General features: G+C 41.8%; 1 protein-coding gene across 1 annotated transcript in view; it reads right to left on the bottom strand.

Annotated features, from left to right (window-relative positions):
- Positions 1-17,873, bottom strand: part of LOC139420457 (plexin domain-containing protein 2-like) — a 170,560-nt gene that overhangs the window by 46,022 nt on the left and 106,665 nt on the right. Inside the window, exons 6-7 of the mRNA XM_071170623.1 lie at positions 7,167-7,285; positions 5,777-5,876 (exon numbers count right to left, since the gene is read on the bottom strand). Coding sequence (XP_071026724.1) covers positions 5,777-5,876; positions 7,167-7,285 — 219 coding nt within the window. The remainder of the gene's footprint in view (positions 1-5,776; positions 5,877-7,166; positions 7,286-17,873) is intronic.

Below are 17,873 nucleotides of genomic sequence, written 5' to 3' on the forward strand. Positions count from 1 at the left end.
CTTAAAATAGAGCACTCTATATGGGAATAGGGTGCCATTTGGGATTACCTATGTTACGCTCTGAGACCTGGAGGCTAAAGCCACCAAGCAATCACTCTAGTCTAAATACATAACTTTTCTTAGTACTACAAGAAACCGCAGTGAAGATTTTAGACATGATCAATACTAACTGTGAAAAAAAGAACAACCAGTCCTTAAAGATAATCTACATTTAATCTACATTTAAAAATACTTTTTTTTGCCAGAGAATAACAAATGAGTTCCATGCAGTGGTGGGAATTGGGATATCACAGCAGGAATTCAGCTCAGCGTAGCCATCTGAACCAGATCCCCCTGTGCTGTTGCAGATTTAGTCTGCATCCCAAATGGCCTTGCAAGTGCCTTGCACAAGTACTCATCCACCTTGCCGTTTTTCCTATTTTGTTGCATTACAACCTGTAATTTAAATGGATGTGTATTTGGATTTCATGTAATGGAAATACACAAAATAGTCAAAATTGGTGAAGTGAAATGAAAAAAAAAAGTCCTGTGTGCATATGTATTCACCCCCTTTGCTATGAAGCCCCTAAACAAAATCTGGTGCAACCAATTACCTTCAGAAGTCACATAATTAGTTAAATAAAGTCCACCTGTTTGCAATCGAAGTGTCACATGATCTGTCACATGATCTCAGGATAGATGCACCTGTTCTGAAAGGAGTCTACTGGCTACTTTGAGCTGAATTCCTGCTGTGATATCCCAATCCCCACCACTGCATGGAACTCATTTGTTATTCCCCTCCCAAAAAAAGTATGTATATTTAAATGTCCTAGCGTAGTCAAAATGGCATTGAATGAGGGCAGTGGCTAGCACTCTCATGGAGTCCTTATCAAGCAGCTTGGATTTTCTAGCCAAAAACTTAGACCTGGCATTAGCCTTCCCTAGCACTTCAGTGGCCATGCTCACAACTCCCAAGCTTCCATCAAGGATGCAACCCAGGTAGCTAACAGAGGTTTTCGTAGTCAGCACTTCACCCCCTAGCTCCACTCTGATTTCAGAGGAACCTACACAATTTAGGTTAGGAGCCAAAAAAATGTTGCCTCAGTTTTACCTAAGTGCAGGCTTATTATTATCGGGGTGGCAGCGAAGCCTAGTGGTTAGAGTGTTGGACTAGTAACCGCAAAAGTTGCAGTGTTCAAATCTCCAAGCTGACAAGGTACAAATCTGTCATTCTGCCCCTGAACAAGGCAGTTAACACGCTGTTCTTAGGCCGTCATTGAAAATAAGAATTTGTTCTTAACTGCCTTGATTAGTTAAATAAAAATATATCCAAGCCATTTGCTAATGTTAGTCAGCTCTGTGCTAAGTATGCTCTCCAACATAGTTTTACTTTTATTAGTCACCAGAAGTGTAGAGTCCTCTGCATAAAGGAAAAGATGGCAAGAAAACAGAGGCCCAAGCACGCTCCTCTGCGGAATGCCACAACTCATTGGTTTTGCCTGAGACAGTGAACCACTAACCTCTACTACTTACTCCCTAATAGGACTTTACCCAGCTTAGAGGGGTACTGCTTAACCCCAGTGCCTCCAGTTTGGAGATTAGGAGACAGTGGTTAACTGTATCAAAGGCCTTCTGTAGGTCAAGCAGTACCATTCCACACAGATTTCCCTCATCAATCTCTTTCCTGATGAAGTCAGTCAAGTGAAGTAGACATGAATCAGTGGAGTATGTTTTTCTAAAACCCGACTGAAAATCATACAGTAGACTTTGTTTGTTGACATTCTTAATTTTGATCTTTGATGTCATACTGGAGATAGACACAGGCCTGTAATTCCCAGGGTCAGACTTTATCCCCTTCTTATACAGAGGTATAACTTTAGCTTGTTTCATGTCCCTGGGAAAGGTGCCTTGTTCAAGAGAGCGATATGTTTATGTATCCAGGCCTGTGGCTTTGTAGCATTTGAACTCTGTTAGCATACTGACTATTTTTGTTGTTTCTACCTTTGCAAAATAAAAAATAAGTTTGGCTGAACCCATAACTCACAATATTTCTTGGCTTGGTCATTTCCATACAAACCAGAACTGAAACCAGAACAGTAGTACAAAAATAGTTGAATTCATTGGCAACCTCTGCTTTTTCATATACAGTATCATCTCCCCCCTGATGTTCAGTCCAATACTGTTTAGCTTGTTTTTGGTAGTACTACTACAATCTAGTTCCTTAAATGATTTCCAAAGCTTTTTAGGGTCATTTTGGTTCTCAATTATTTATCAGCAAAGTAACCCCTCTTCACTTCATCCATTCTGATATGTGCTTCATTTCTGTGATGTTTATATAGGAGAAAATCAGGCTGCTCTTGGAATTCTTAAATTTCTTTAAGGCCTTAGTCCTCGCTTGAATAGATTCTAGAATCTCATGATTAAACCAAGGGTTAGATCTCGGCTTTACTCTGACCTGTCTAATGGGACTATCTATCACAGTCAATTTTACCCACTTGCTCCCTAAACATTGAGTCCTCTGATTCTAACAGTTTTTCCCCTTTAAAGTGATGCTAGAAAGGTTTTGTACAATTTCAGCCAGTAGTTTTGAAAGTAGCACTCAGGAGTCAAAACGGGAATCCAAAAACTGTGCACAATTGTGTACGTCATCCATTTCGTATGATATGGTACGCCCATGTTATGTCTCCTGCAATTCAAATGATATGTTACGAATTTGGGTGCTTAAGATCCCGTCCATCTCTTTAAGAATCTATCAGTTACAACAATCAAATTCAGTACAGCTGTGATTCTTCTCACAACACTGCACTGTAAAATGTGTAAACAAACCTGTAGCTTCAGATGCGGTCAAATATATTGGCACCCTTGCACTTTACAATGGAGCAGAATGTTCCGTTTTTTGTTTTCAAAACAGGTTGAAGGGATATTTTTACCCTGTAGGCATCTGCAGCTTACCACAGGTCAGAAAAATTCCACAGTAAATGCAAAGCATTGCCTCCAACCAAATGAATTCGTGTTTTGAAATCACCTTGTCCAGCCATACTTTAAAGTATTAAATCTCAATTTCAGTTGAGATTTTTTGTGCAGTTGTAAATCAAACAAATACATGTGTAAACACGCCACAGCCTTTTTGACCGACAGAAGCCCCAAGATGCTAATCCTGACCTTTCTCGACAGACAGACAGAGATAACAAATGCTCACCCACCGACCGTCAACCTGCTCTCTCCTCTCCTCTCCATACCTATCACATTCGCCACCATTCACTAGGTATATGATACAAATGTGTCAAACCATGTTTTTTTCCCAGGCATGGATACTGTCAAACAAGGACAGTCTTCACAACCAATAATTTGTTTCTAAGCCATTTCCTGGTCCTTCATCTTCTCACTAACTAGTATGTTATTATTATTATATTACAGTATATTATTATCACTTCCAAAGGAGAGGCCTCTCATACAGAAAATGTGATCTTAAACTAATAGTTTACTTCCGAGGGGGCACTGTACAACTCTTTGGGCTGTATAGTATGTCCCTTAAACCAAAATAAGTAAAGAAGTGATCCCAGTAAAGGTTTGTGAGAAAGCTGACTCAGCATGTTACATTGTTTCAAGCAGGCAGTCTTTCAGTTTACAACAGTGGGGCTTCCGGAGGGAGTTCGGAACACACACCGCCCTGGGTGTCATCTTTCATGTTTAACACTCATCCCTGCATTCCTCTCCTCCATTCCCTGCCCCAGATAGGCCTTTTGTCTTCCTCCCTACCTGCAGTAGGAGAGCTGAGGGGCTGCATCCTATTCCCTACATAGTGCACTGGGCTCTGGTCAACAGTAGCGCACTATATAAGTTATAGGGTGTCAATTTGGGATGCAACCCGAGGTGTCTGTTTTCACCAGCTGAGCGTAACAGAGGCTGCATCAAAGAGGGTAGATAAGTCCTTTGGTGGCCTAAGAACTCTCAATACTGTCTACAGGAGTGTTATGGGAGCGCTGCTGTAGCTACTGTAACAAGAGCACCCTATTCCCACAGTCTTCAGAGAAGTAGAGAGAATCAACAACCACGGAAGATCAACACTCACAGCGCAGCTGAGCAGCAGGTTTGAATTCCCCCTTATAACAACACCGAAACCCTTTCTTCCCGAACACAGAGGCTATGTTCCAAACGGCACCCTATTCCCTATGTAGTGCCCATATGGCTCTGGTAGAAAGTAGTAGGCTATATAGGGAATAGGGTGACCCTTGTGAAAAACCACATGATTTCCCAAGAGAAATGTCCACGTTTTGCACATGTAATATTTTATTTCACATGTGAAATTATGTGAAACCGTCTGGTTTTGAAACACTTCACATGATGATATTTCCCATTAAGTTGTGTGGATGTTTTTCACGAGTTTTCACAGGTGTTGCCCAGCAAACAAAAAAGTTGTCACACAGTCGCAGTGTTTTAAATCTAAATATTTTACATAAAGGATTACATTGTGTATGTTTATTCATACAGTAATTCTTACTCAACATGTCCTCACCTTGAATGTGAACTCACAACCTCGTGGTTCATAGCATTCCGATCTCTTGCTGAGCCACCATGTCTGTGTCAATAACTGATTCCACCTGTATTACTACACTTTGGACTTCAAAGTAAAAGTCAGCACTAAGTGATCATGTCAATTATAATCACTTTTATTAATTAAAGATGTTCACACTATTTTAGCTGAACAGCATACCGCCAACAGTACTATAAAACCTGTCGTACCATTTCGTTTCTTCCCTTTAAAAAAAAAAGTTACATGTTTCACATGTGAGAATCAAACTCTCACATGTGGAATTGCCTTTTCGTTTACATTTGAACATTTAATTAGAAGTTTTACATGAGGAAAAAGTTGTCAAATGTTGTCACGTGTAGTTTCATGGTGACACGTGTTGACATTTTATATCCCCATGTTTTCAAATTTATTTCACATGAGATCATATTTTCATGTGCTATCATATTCATTTCACATCAGATCACATGTGAAATTCATGTGGTTTTTCCGAAAGGGAATCTTAAAGATTTTTGAGTAGAGGTAATTACTATCCACAACTCAATCATTTCAGACAAAGTCGATTTAAAAAAAAAAAATGTAATTGGATAAATAACTACCTATAAAACGTTAAGTGGAACAAATAGATTCTTCAAATGCCAAGTCCTATGAACGTATCATCAATACACGCAATTAAACTAATGAATACATCGTTTTTGACTACTCATTATTTTGGCAGACTTGAAATTAAAGCTCCTGAGGGTGTCTAGCTGTGGTTGAAAATACTCAGAGTTTCTCGTCTTTGCTCTAAGTTGTATTAACTTTAATTGGCCTGAATTGGAAGGAACCTCATGCAAAGAGTCAAATCTGGACCTGTGCCCATACTCATACCGTTTCTGTGAGGTGAAAATGTTGTTGGAGAGGCCGCTGCGAAAGCTTGAACTAAACCCCAAAAGGGAGAAGCATTGAGAAGAGAAAAACACCAAAAGTTTAACTTGCTTGTGATGGTGTATGAGAGGATGGAGAGGGGAGGACGGCTCAAAGTAATCGCTGGAATGGAATTAATGTGTTTGGTACTGTTCCATTCCTTCCATTCCAGTCAATACAATGACCCTGCCCTCCAATCCAAAGTGACACCAACCACTACTGGTGTGTTGTGACGCAGTGAGTCTTGGTGTGTGTGTGTTTATGTGTGTGTGTGTGTGTGTGTTCACGTGTGTGCGTGCGTCCGTCCGTCCGTCTCTGTGTGCAGTGACGCAGTGCACTCTCTGCAGCATGGTGACTCACTGGGTATCTGCTGGATCCTGTGGACCACCACAAAGGCATCGGAGAGGCCCACTTTCACCGGGTGATTGACGGAGCTGATCTGGGCCACCTCCATTGGAATCTGGAAGAGAGAGAGGAGGGAGACGGACATCCATCACCAGCCACCAGACCTGTCTATCTGACTGAGGCTGCTGGGAGTAGGACCTAAACAGACCTTAACCAGACAGAGGCCTGACAGTTCCTGATGCTGATGGAGGGTTGTGGGAAATGTGTCCCAGATGGCACTATTCCCTACACCCTACAGGCTCTGGTCAAAAGTAGTGCACTATATAGGGAGTAGGTTGCCATTTGTGAAGCATCCTACAAACAATGGGACTTAATGTACTGGAAGGAACAAAGAGCTTGTTAAAATGGACTAATCTCCCAGGAAATCCATCAAAATGGAGGCGCAAATGAATAAGTCTGCAAAATAAGTCTGGCGGGCTCAAATTTGAGAATGTTGAGATCCTAGGAGAGAGACATTTATAGTGTGGTGAAAGTAGGTGAAATAAATAAGGGAAGTAAAAGCCACAGTGAGGGTTGTCTTTACATGGAGAAGTGGAGTGTAAGAGTGGAGTTAAATAGAAGTACTCCCTGATAGATTTTTTTTTAAATACCTCTTTTGAAAGATACATTTTATGGGGCTTGCGATTATGATAGATGTATAACATATGTAATAATTGGATTTAATGGATTCCGTAATTGCGGCCTAACACATTTAGACATTTATCTGACAGAGAAGTCACTCTTGATTCCAACTCCCTTTCACTCAGTTCCTTTTTCTCCCTCTTCCCAGTTTGACATTTTAATCGGCACCGCCACAGTATCTAGTAAACATAATCTCTCTCGCATGCAGCGATGTTACAGTGATCCAAAACTTGCGACACGAGTTAGACTGTTATTAACCATATTAAACATATGGAAGCAGAATGGGGAGAGGAAGTAATATTTTCAGAGGGAGCGTCAATAACGACGACCATTAAATTGTCAGTCACGGTAGCGACACATCGTGCCCTGAGTGAAAACAGAGGTTGATGAGCACGGTGCTTAATTCATCAATTCAATCAAGGAGAGAATTAAATAAGTGCTCTGTCACCAAGAGAAAGTGAGGGTGAGGAAGGAGAGACAGAGATAGAGAGACCAAGAAAGAGACGGAGAGAGAGAGAAGAGAGAGAGAGCAGGGTGAGTGTGAAGAATTCCCTGCTTCTCACGAGATAGGTGTGACGCCATGTCACTCCTACACACCTATGGGAGATACACGGAGAGATGAGCACTGAGAGTCAGAAAGAGATGGATAGAGGGAGAGGAGCAGCAAATAGAGAAAGTGAGTGGTAAATAAAGCCTAGAGAGGAACAGAGAGAGAGAGACTGACCTCTTTGTAGGCGAAGACAATCCTGCCGTCGCTGTGCAGTGTGGCCTGGAAGGTGAAGCTACCCAAGTTGTAGTTGTCTTGCAGGTGGACATGATCCCACTGGACCACCAGAGCAGTGCCTGAGAGAGAGGGACACGGTCACAACCATACAGAACTACACAGGGCTACACAGAACCACACTGAACCACACGGGGCCTCACAGAACCACATAAAACTACACAGGGCCACATAAAACCACATAGATAGAACCAAACAGCGCCACACAGAACCCCTTAGAACCACACAGGACCATATAGAACCAGACTGAGAACCATTCCAGACCGCGTAGAACAACATAGAGATCTGTTAGATAAAAATCAGGGAGACCAATGGCAGGGAAGGCTCCTTAAGTTTCAAACATTGATTGAGGCACCCAGGGTAGCCAAAATGAGTTGCGACGTGTGTCTTTCCTGTTACCATAGACTCTACAGGGAGATCAGTTTCACCTTTTTTGATTATAAAAAGACATGTAGTCTTAGTGTGTTCCAGTTTAGCAAAACTCCCTACGACATAACAGGCTGCTTCAAAGTATTTTTGAAGAATCAGGTGGAAGCTCACATGGAACTCATGGCACTGTACTGTACTAGCTACCCCCGGAGTGCAGGCCTCACGTTCATCTCTATGCTGTTTTGATTTAGTGTGGACTTCGGGGAGCCTTTGGACGTGAAAATGATGTCTTCATTCTCCTGTGCAACCAGCCAGTCATTTGGCCGGGAGCCAGAGCAATAAAGGTTTGTTAACACAAGTAATCAATTTTTCCTTCACACACCCAGAGCCCCTCTCTCCATCCAAAGTAAAGTGGAGATTTAGTTTCTCTGCTGACAGCTAGGAGTACCGGAGTCTAGTGCTACAGGAAACCCCATAATAACCCACATCTGGCCTCCAGAAGGCTTCTGCATGGGGCTGATGCTGCAGGATACTCATTGGCCTGGCGAGGGCATGGGGCTGTATGCTGGATGTAGAGAGGACAGGGACATGTCTGTGATTGTTACAGTAACTCCATCCCAAATGGAACCTTATTTCCTATATAGTGCACTATTTTTGACCAAGGTCTTTTCTGAATTCTCTATGTAACTGAGAATGGCTCCTGCGGGGGGCGCTAGAGAGCGTGCTATGGAGTAGACTTGCTTTGCTAGAGCTCCGTTCTATTTTGAAACAAATTAATATTTGTCTTAACCTCGCACGACCTATAACTTCAAACATTGTCTGGCAATATGACAAAGGGAAAAGGCACCAAAAAAAGGGGGCGCTAAAACAAGATAATTTGAATGAGATAGACAACGAGCCAATTTTAACTTCGCTGACCCACGAGGAGTTAGCTGAAGATGCTAGCTCCCAAGAGTTCCCCACAGAACCTACTGGCTGCCATAAACTCACTAAGCAAGAAGGTGGACACAAGGTTGGCTGATATCTCAAAGAGTACTAGGAATTTGACTGAAACTGTGAAGGCAACTAAGGGCAGGGTGCATGAGGTTGAGCAGACAACAGTTGATCACGAGGCCAGGCTACAGGACAAAGAAACAGAGAAACAGTGCGCAACGTTCAAAAATGACCACAAGACCCTGAAAGCCCGATTGGAAATGCTTGAGTCGCATTCAAGACGCCAGAACATCCGAATATTTGGGATCCAGGAGGACACTGAGAAAGGGAAACCCACTGAATTTGTCTCGGAGCTGATAGATCGCTGGGGAGTGAACACCATCCTGATCGACCGCGCGAGTGAACACCATCCTGATCGACCGCGCGAGTGAACACCATCCTGATCGACCGCGCACACAGATCACAGGCAACGAAGCCAGCCAAGGGCGCACCACCAAGGCCATTCATGTTACTGCTGCACTATCCCCAGACCAGGGATCTCATCCTCAAGCTGGCTGGGCAAAAGTTCCCCCTTAACTACAACAGAGCCAGGGTGTCTTTCTACCCAGATTTTACCTTGGATGTGAGGAACCAACGGAAAGAGTATGATGAGTTACGCAACAAATGCAGAGCGGCCAACATCCGATATGGATTCCTCTTCCCAGCCCAGTTTAAGGTGACAGTCGAGGGATCAACACATATGTTTGACAACCCAAAAGAGGCCGATCTGTTCTTGTCAAGCAAGCTCCCTGGCTGAGGATACAGAACGACTGTGTCAAACAGGAATGTGTTTGAATTTCTATGTCTTTTCGATCAGAAGATCAGAAATTGGATCTTATAATGATGGGTGAGATGTTGTGGCTTATATAGCCTATCATGTTTTAGCGTCACTCACCCCCTAACGTGAGAGTTAAGTGTTATTTCATTTAGTTTATATGCTGAGAATCTATAGATGATGAGTTAGTTGAAGCTGTTTGTCTAGACACCCTAAGGTTTGTGTGTTAGTCAAGGAGTGCTTCGTTTGGGGAAGTCACTCAGTAATGGGACGGGAGGGGGGATGGGGTCTGTGTTTTATGTTCACATTTATTAATACAGGTGGCATGACGAGCTCCTGCACGGCGGGACGTTTTTCATTTTGATGTTTGTATGACAGCAACAATTTGCTCTTACATAAGAAATGCCACATCGTGACCGAGCACAGAGTAGACCTGGTGGAATAAAGACAGTCAGCTGGAACTGTAATGGCTTAGGGCATGTCGTGAAACGAGCTAAGTTTTTTTTCTCATCTTAAATCACTGGACGCTGACATAGTGCTTCTTCAAGAAACTCATATTAAAAGCTCCGATCAGGCCAAGCTACGAGTCGGCTGGATCGGTCAGACATACTACCTTTGATGCAGAAGCGAGAGAAAAAAAAACACTCCTCCTTACTCATCCTCGATTTCAGATCCCAATGGTCGGTGTATTATTGTTGTTACTGGATTCGAAACCAATAACCTTGGTCAATTTATATGGACCCAACTACGATGATCCATAATTTTTTCAAAGGGTATTTAAGGCCATACCAAATATCTTGGATACAAGTGTTATTGTTGGAGATGACTTTAACTGTACGTTAGATCCTCTTTTAGATAAACAGCTATCAAGGTCACTTCAACAATCAAAGGCCAGTGTCAGTCTAAATACATTGATGACAAACAACATTGTTGATATTTGGAGACTGACTCACCCAGCAGATAGGGATTATTCTTTCTTTTCGTCAGTTCATAAATCATATTCCAGAATTGACTATTTTTTGTTGGACTCCAAACTAATTTCAGCAGCTGCGTCGGTTACCTATCACCCTATTCTAAATATGGACCACTATCCTCTGTCCATGGTTCTGAAACTCGACAATAAGTCTACAGGTCGGCGACCCGTGACGTTAAGACACATACCTGTTGAAAGATGAGACTTTTTGTCAGTATTTGAAGGAACAGATTGCCTTTTTCCTCGGAGCTAACGACGCGGGGGATGTTGACGACTCCACCCTTTGGGAATCTCTAAAGGCTGTGATTAGAGGTTACATTATTTATTATACATCAGAGAGGAATAAACGCACCAATACTAGGCTGGGAGAAATTGCAAGAGAGTTAGGGGAACAGGAGAATGTTTTTAGGACGAATTCCTCGAATACAGTCCTTGAGAAGATCACAAAGTTGAAATATGAATACAATATCATCCTTTTGAAACGGGTGGGCTCTTTACTTGCTAGAACGCAACAAAGTTATGTTGAACTGGGTGACAAAACACAAATAATTAACAAGACAGCTAAGGCATGTACAGGCATCTAGAGCTATTCACAAAATAAAAGACAAGAAGGGTAAAATATTAACAGATCCGCGGGATATTAATAAATGCTTTGCTCAGTTTTACTCAGAGCCATATCAATCAAAATGCAATGCTACTGATCCACAAACTATGGAACGCTTTCTCACTGAATGAGAACTTAAACTAGACAGGGGGGCAGCTGCTGCACTCGATGCTGGGATAACTTTAGAGGAAATTAACACAGCGATAGCACAATTTCCAAACTGCAGTATTTTTATTTTTGGATAAAAAACGTTCCCGTTTTAAACGGGATATTTTGTCACGACAAGATGCTCGACTATGCATATAATTGACAGCTTTGGATAGAAAACACTCTGTTTCCAAAACTGCAAAGATATTGTCTGTGAGTGCAACAGAACTGATGTTACAGGCGAAACCCAGATAAAAATCCAATCAGGAAGTGGCACATTTTTTAAAACCGCCTCATGCCAATGACTCCTTATATGGCTGTGAATGATCTACAAATGAGCTTACTTTTTCTACGTATTCCCCAAGGTGTCTACAGCATTGTGACGTCTTTTTACGCATTTATGTTGAAGAATAGCTGTAAGGGACCACATTTAGCAAGTGGTCACATGATGGCTCCAGCAGAAAATCTTGCGTAAAGTACACAAGTAGCCATTTTTCCAATCGCTTCTTATGAGAAACCAATTGTCCCGACGGATATATTATCGAATATATATGTGAAAAACACCTTGAGGATTGATTCTAAACAACGTTTGCCATGTTTCTGTCGATATTATGGAGCTAATTTGGAAAAACGTTTGGCGTTGTAGTGACTGCATTTTCCGGGTCGATTTCTCAGCCAAACGTGAAGAACAAACGGAGCTATTTCGCCTACAAAAATAGTCTTTTTGGAAAAAAAGGAACATTTGCTATCTAACTGGGAGTCTCCTGAGTGAAAACATCCAAAGTTCTTCAAAGGTAAATTATTTAATTTGATTGCTTTTCTTATTTTCGTGAAATTGTTGCCTGATGCTAGCTGAGCCTAGCCATAGCATTATGCCACGATAAACTTACACAAAAGCTTGTCTAGCGTTGGCTGTAAAGCATATTCTAAAAATCTGAGATGACAGTGTGATTAACAAAAGGCTATGGCTGTGTCTCAATATATTCCATTTGTGATTTTCATGAATAGGAACATTTTCTAGGAAGATTTATGTCCACTGCGTTATGCTAATTAGTTTGAGGCTATGATTATGCTCCCGCATGCGGGATGGGTATTATCAAGAAGCTAGCTCCACTTATGTTGTGAATGTTTAACCTCTTTGATCTCTAGGGGCGCTATTTCATTTTTGGATAAAAAACGTTCCCGTTTTAAGCGCAATATTTTGTCACGAAAAGATGCTCGACTATGCATATTCTTGACAGTTTTTGAAAGAAAACACTCTGAAGTTTCAGAATCTGCAAAGATATTGTCTGTAAGTGCCCCAGAACTCATTCTACAGGCGAAACCAAGATGATGCATCAACCAGGAAATGAGCAGAATTTCTGAAGCTCTGTTTTCCATTGTCTCCTTATATGGCTGTGATTGCGCAAGGAATGAGCCTACACTTTCTGTCGTTCCCCCAAAGTGTTAGCAGCATTGTGACGTATTTGTAGGCATATCATTGGAAGATTGACCATAAGAGACTACATTTTCCAAGTGTCCGCCTGGTGTCCCTGCGTCGAAATTGGAGCGTAAAGCCAGGTGCAATTATTTTTCCATTTGAGAGCAAGGAGAAACCAGGCTTCCACGAAGGATATATCATTGAAGAGATATGTGGAAAAACACCTTGAGGATTGATTCTAAACCACGTTTGCCATGTTTCAGTCGATATTATGGAGTTAATTTGGAAAAAAGTTTGCGTTTTGAGGGCTGAATTTTCGTTTTTTTTTTTTTTTTTTTTTTGGTAGCCAAATGTGATGTACAAAACGGAGCTATTTCTAATACACAAAGAATCTTTTTGGAAAAACGGAGCATCTGCTATCTAACTGAGAGTCTCCTCATTGAAAACATCAGAAGTTCTTCAAAGGTAAGTTATTTTATTTGAAGGCTTTACTTGTTTTTGTGATAGTTGCCTGCTAAATGCTAACGCTAATGCTAACGCTAATGCTAACGCTAAATGCTACGCTAGCTAGCTACTGTTACACAAATGATTGTTTTCCTATGGTTGAAAAGCATATTTTGAAAATCTGAGATGACAGTGTTGTTAACAAAAGGCTAAGCTTGAGAGCTAGCATATTTATTTCATTTCATTTGCGATTTTCATGAATAGTTAACGTTGCGTTATGGTAATGAGCTTAGGTCTATAAATAGAATCCCGGATCCGGGTTTGGTCGTCGCAACAGGTTAAACAATCCAAAGAAAATGACAAAATCCCGCAAACACTGTATGAGGCTATAATAGCACTGATCTTGAAAAAAGATAGAGATTCCATGGAGATGTCGTCTTATCGCCCCGTGTGGTTACTCCCCATAGAAAATAAGGTGTTGACAAAGATATTGGCAAACCGATTGAAAAAATATATTTCTGACATCACACACCCTGACCAGACAGGTTTTTATCCCGGGCCAACATATATACTACAATTTGAGACGCCTTTTCAACGTAATGTATCATGATCATAAAGTTGAGGCAGTGGTAATAGCTCTTGATGCAGAGAAGGCGTTTGATCAGATTGAGTGGAAGTATATGATGTCGGTTCTGGAGCATTTCGGGTTTGGAAAGGAATTTATTAATTGGATGATAATTATTTCTGCACACCCACTGGCGTCCATGGTCACCAATCAGGAAATGTCGCAGTCATTCCGCCTGTTCAAGGGCTGCCGACAGGGGTGCCCTATTTCGCATGCGCTCTTCGCTATAGCCATGGAACCCCTTGCTACTCACATTTGTGCATGTGCCGATATAGCTTCTTTTAAAAAAGACACGCAGCACAAAATTTCCCTATTTGCAGACAATGTTATTTTGTTTTTATCCAAGCCTAAAATGTCTATTCCCCCCTTTCTTAACTTGATAAATACATTCGGCTCCTTCTCTGGCTACAAGTAAACTGGCAAAAAAGCGAATTGATGCCGATATCACGGCCTGTGGATATGTCATTTCTGCAATCTACCCCATTTAGAATGGTGATGGACAAGATCACCAGCCTTGGCATTGTAATGACAAGAGACCTTGATAAGCTATTGAAAGCAAATTGTGACTTAAAAATGTAACAGCTTTAACAAAATTTAGATTTTTGGAAAACTCTGCCTATCTTTTTGATTGGTCGTATAAACGCTATTAAAATGTTTGTCCCTACCCAGGTTTCTTTACCTCTTCCAATGTCTACCCAATTTCATACCACAAAGCTATTTTAAGAAACTGGATTCAATAGTAATTCCATTATTATGGGATAACAAGGCAGCCAGAATTTCAAAGAAACATTTATGCAAGTACAAGATAGAGGGGGGCTTTGGCCTTCCTCACTTCAAACTGTATTATTGGGCTGCTAATCTGAACATTGTGTCTTTCTGGAAGGAAAGTTTACCCGGGATGCGACAGAAGGATATGCCTTCATGGCTTTTGATTGAGCAGGCCTCCTGTCAACGTTCCTCACTCCCTGCACTTGTTAATAGTCCATCATAAGTGAAAAAAGCCACTTATGACTCTAATCCAGTCATTTGTCATACTCTTAGGATCAGGAAACAGATTAGTTATTTTCTTAACATACCCACTGTATACATTGACAGCCCGATTTGCATGAATCATGCTTTCCACCCTGCATTGGATGATAATGGTGTTTTCACAGTGGAGGGAGAATGGGTTCACAACAATTGGTAATTTATACATTGATAGCCAGTTAGCTTCATTTCAACAATTACAGGATAAGTTTAACATGCCAACAACACATTTTTTCAGATACCTCCAAATCAGGAATTTCTTAAGGACACATATCCCACAGTGTGGCGTTAAGCCAAATAGCCTGATCCTTGTCAAACCCCATTCAAAGGGCTCAGTCTCTAGATGTGTATGATGTGCTACAGGCCCACATAGAGGTATCCACAGACACTATTAAAATGGCTTGTGAACAAGAACTTGGTTCAGAAATCTCAGATGAGGACTGGGTAGAAGCTCTAATGAATATAAACCACAGTTCAGTGAATGCCAGACACAACCTTGTACAGTTTAAGGTGATACACAGTTTACACCGTACATTACTCAAAAGTAAAACTGCATAAAATATTCCCAGACACCTCACCACTGTGTGAGAGGTGCAAGCAGGATCAATGGATGTTGACCCACTTATTTTGGACATGTCCTAAGTTACATGCTTACTGGGCTCTCATTTTTGATTACTTATCTAATGCCTTTGATAAAGTTATAGCCCCAGACCCATTGATCGCTCTGTTTGGTACAGCTGTACTCCACTCAATGTTTATTTTAGGCTTAACTACACTGCTTGTAATGACTATATGCTGTCTTCTTATACATGTACCACCTAATAGGATTTTGTTTTATTTATGTGTATGTGTGAGTTAAGATTAGTTTTGTCCTCTAAATTGGCCATCCCATTCAACAGTACAATGAATGTCAATGTTTGTATTGCTGTCTTTTTTTATTTATTTTATATTGGAAAATAATAAACATATTATTATTTAAAAAAAGAGAATGGCTCCTGGCTGTGTACAGGGGTCTGGGAATGCAATGCTACTCTCCTTTGACAATGTTTTGGATGGGGAGGCCGGGAGGGAGAGAGGGAGCAATTGAGGGGCAAATAAAGCAGTATAGAGATAGAGGTATAGGAAGATGGGAGGAGGGGAAAGTAGAGGAGAGTGGGGTGGCTATTCTTTAGTTGTCAACTGGCCATGCAAACTCCACCAGTTAGCACTATAAGGGAAGCCTAATAGAAGTTCTGAGCTTACTTAAAGTCCTTTGGAAAAATAGACTGTGAGAACTGGTGCACAGCACACGCTAGCCTTGTTTCTCCCTCCACTAAATTGCTTAAATGCTGCAGACAGCTAGGTAAAATAAATATTTATCGGAACACTGGGGAAAAGAGTGTACTAGTCGACAGAGGGACGATGACTGCATGGGATTTGAAATGTTTGAAAACATCAAGGAACCGCTGAAGTTCCTCAAGGAACCATTGCTAGTTGCTGGTTCATATTTGCACCTTTGGTTAATTGAGGGGGTCCCTGGAATGAAGGTGTGGCTTAGTAGGGGCGTGGCTTTAAGAAATATAATTTTGGGGGCCACCTGTTAGAGTAAATCTCGTTCCTGTTCATCTATTCTGTTGTATTGTCTTAAAATGTTAAGGTTGAACACTGAGGCTTACAGAGTTCTTCAAAAGCATGTCAAATCCAAAAGCTGGAATAGTTGCTACTTTATTACTATATGTAAACATAATTGTTAATATGCTTTAAAAAATCCAGTGTACAAACGTAACACAATGAGCAGGTATGACATTTACGCTAACAGGTGGCCCAAAACATTTAGCGTCCTCAGAGCATGCGCAGACCAGCTGGCTGATGTGTTTACGGACATATTCAATCAATCCCTATCCCAGTCTGCTGTTCCCAAGAAAGCCAAGGTAACTGAACTAAATGACTATGCCCCGTAATACCCCCTTCTATCATCATGAAGTGCTTTGAGAGACAAGTCAAGGATCATATCATCTCCACTCTACCTGACACACTATACCCACTCCAATTTGCTTACCGCCCCAATAGGTCCACAGACCACCCAATCACAATCACACTGCACACTGCCCTAACCCATCTGGACAAGAGGAATACCTATATGTAAGAATGCTGTTCATCGACTACAGCTCAGAATTTAACACTACAGTACTCTCCAAACTCATCATCAAACTCGAGACCCTGGGTCTCGACCCCGCCCTGTGAAACTGGGTCCTGGACATTCTGACGGGCTGCCCCCAGGTGGTGAGGGTAGGAAACAACATCTCCACCCCGCTGATCCTCAATACTGGGGCCCCACAAGGGTGCATTCTCAGCCCTCTCCTGTACTCCCTGTTCACCCATGACTGTGCGACCATACACGCCTCCAACTCAATCATCAAGTTTGCAGATGACACTACAGTGGTAGGCTTGATTACCAACAAAGATGAGGCGGCCTACAGGGAAGAGGTGAGGGCCTTCGGAGTGTGGTGTGAGGAAAATAACCTCACACTCAACGTCAACAAAACAAAGGAGATGATCGTGGACTTCAGGAAACAGCAGAGGGAGCACCCCCCTATCCACATCGACGGGACAGTAGTGGAGAAGGTGGAAAGTTTTAAGTTCCATCACGGACAAACTGACAGCACAGACAGCATGGTGAAGAAGGCACAACAGCGCCTCTTCAACCTCAGGAGGCTGAAGAAATTTGGCTTGTCACCTAAAGCACTCACAAACTTTTACAGATGCACAATCGAGAGCATCCTGTCAGGCTGTATCACCGCCTGGTACGGCAACTGCTCCACCCACAACCGTAAGGCTCTCCAGAGGGTAGTGAGGTCTGCACAACACATCACCGGGGGCAAACTACCTGCCCTCCAGGACTCCTACACCACCTGATGTGACAGGAAGGCCAAAAAGATCATCAAGGACAACAACCGCCCGAGCCACTGCCTTCATCCCACTATCATCCAGAAGGTGAGGTCAGTACAGGTGCATCAAGGCTGGGACCGAGAGAGTGAAAAACAGCTTCTATCTCAAGGCCATTATACTGTTAAACAGCCATCAATAACAATAAGTGGCTGCTGCCAAAATACTGACTCAACTCTAGCCACTTTAATAATGGAACAATGTATGTAATAAATTTATCGCTAGCCACTTTAAACAATAAAAATGTGGATGTAATAAATGTATCACTCGTCACTTTAAACAATGCCACTTTATATAATGTTTTCATACCCTACATTACTCATCTCATATGTACAGTATATACTGTACTCTATACCATCTACTGTGTCTT

Source organism: Oncorhynchus clarkii, chromosome 11, assembly GCF_045791955.1.
Source record: "Oncorhynchus clarkii lewisi isolate Uvic-CL-2024 chromosome 11, UVic_Ocla_1.0, whole genome shotgun sequence".
Lineage (NCBI taxonomy): Eukaryota > Metazoa > Chordata > Actinopteri > Salmoniformes > Salmonidae > Oncorhynchus > Oncorhynchus clarkii.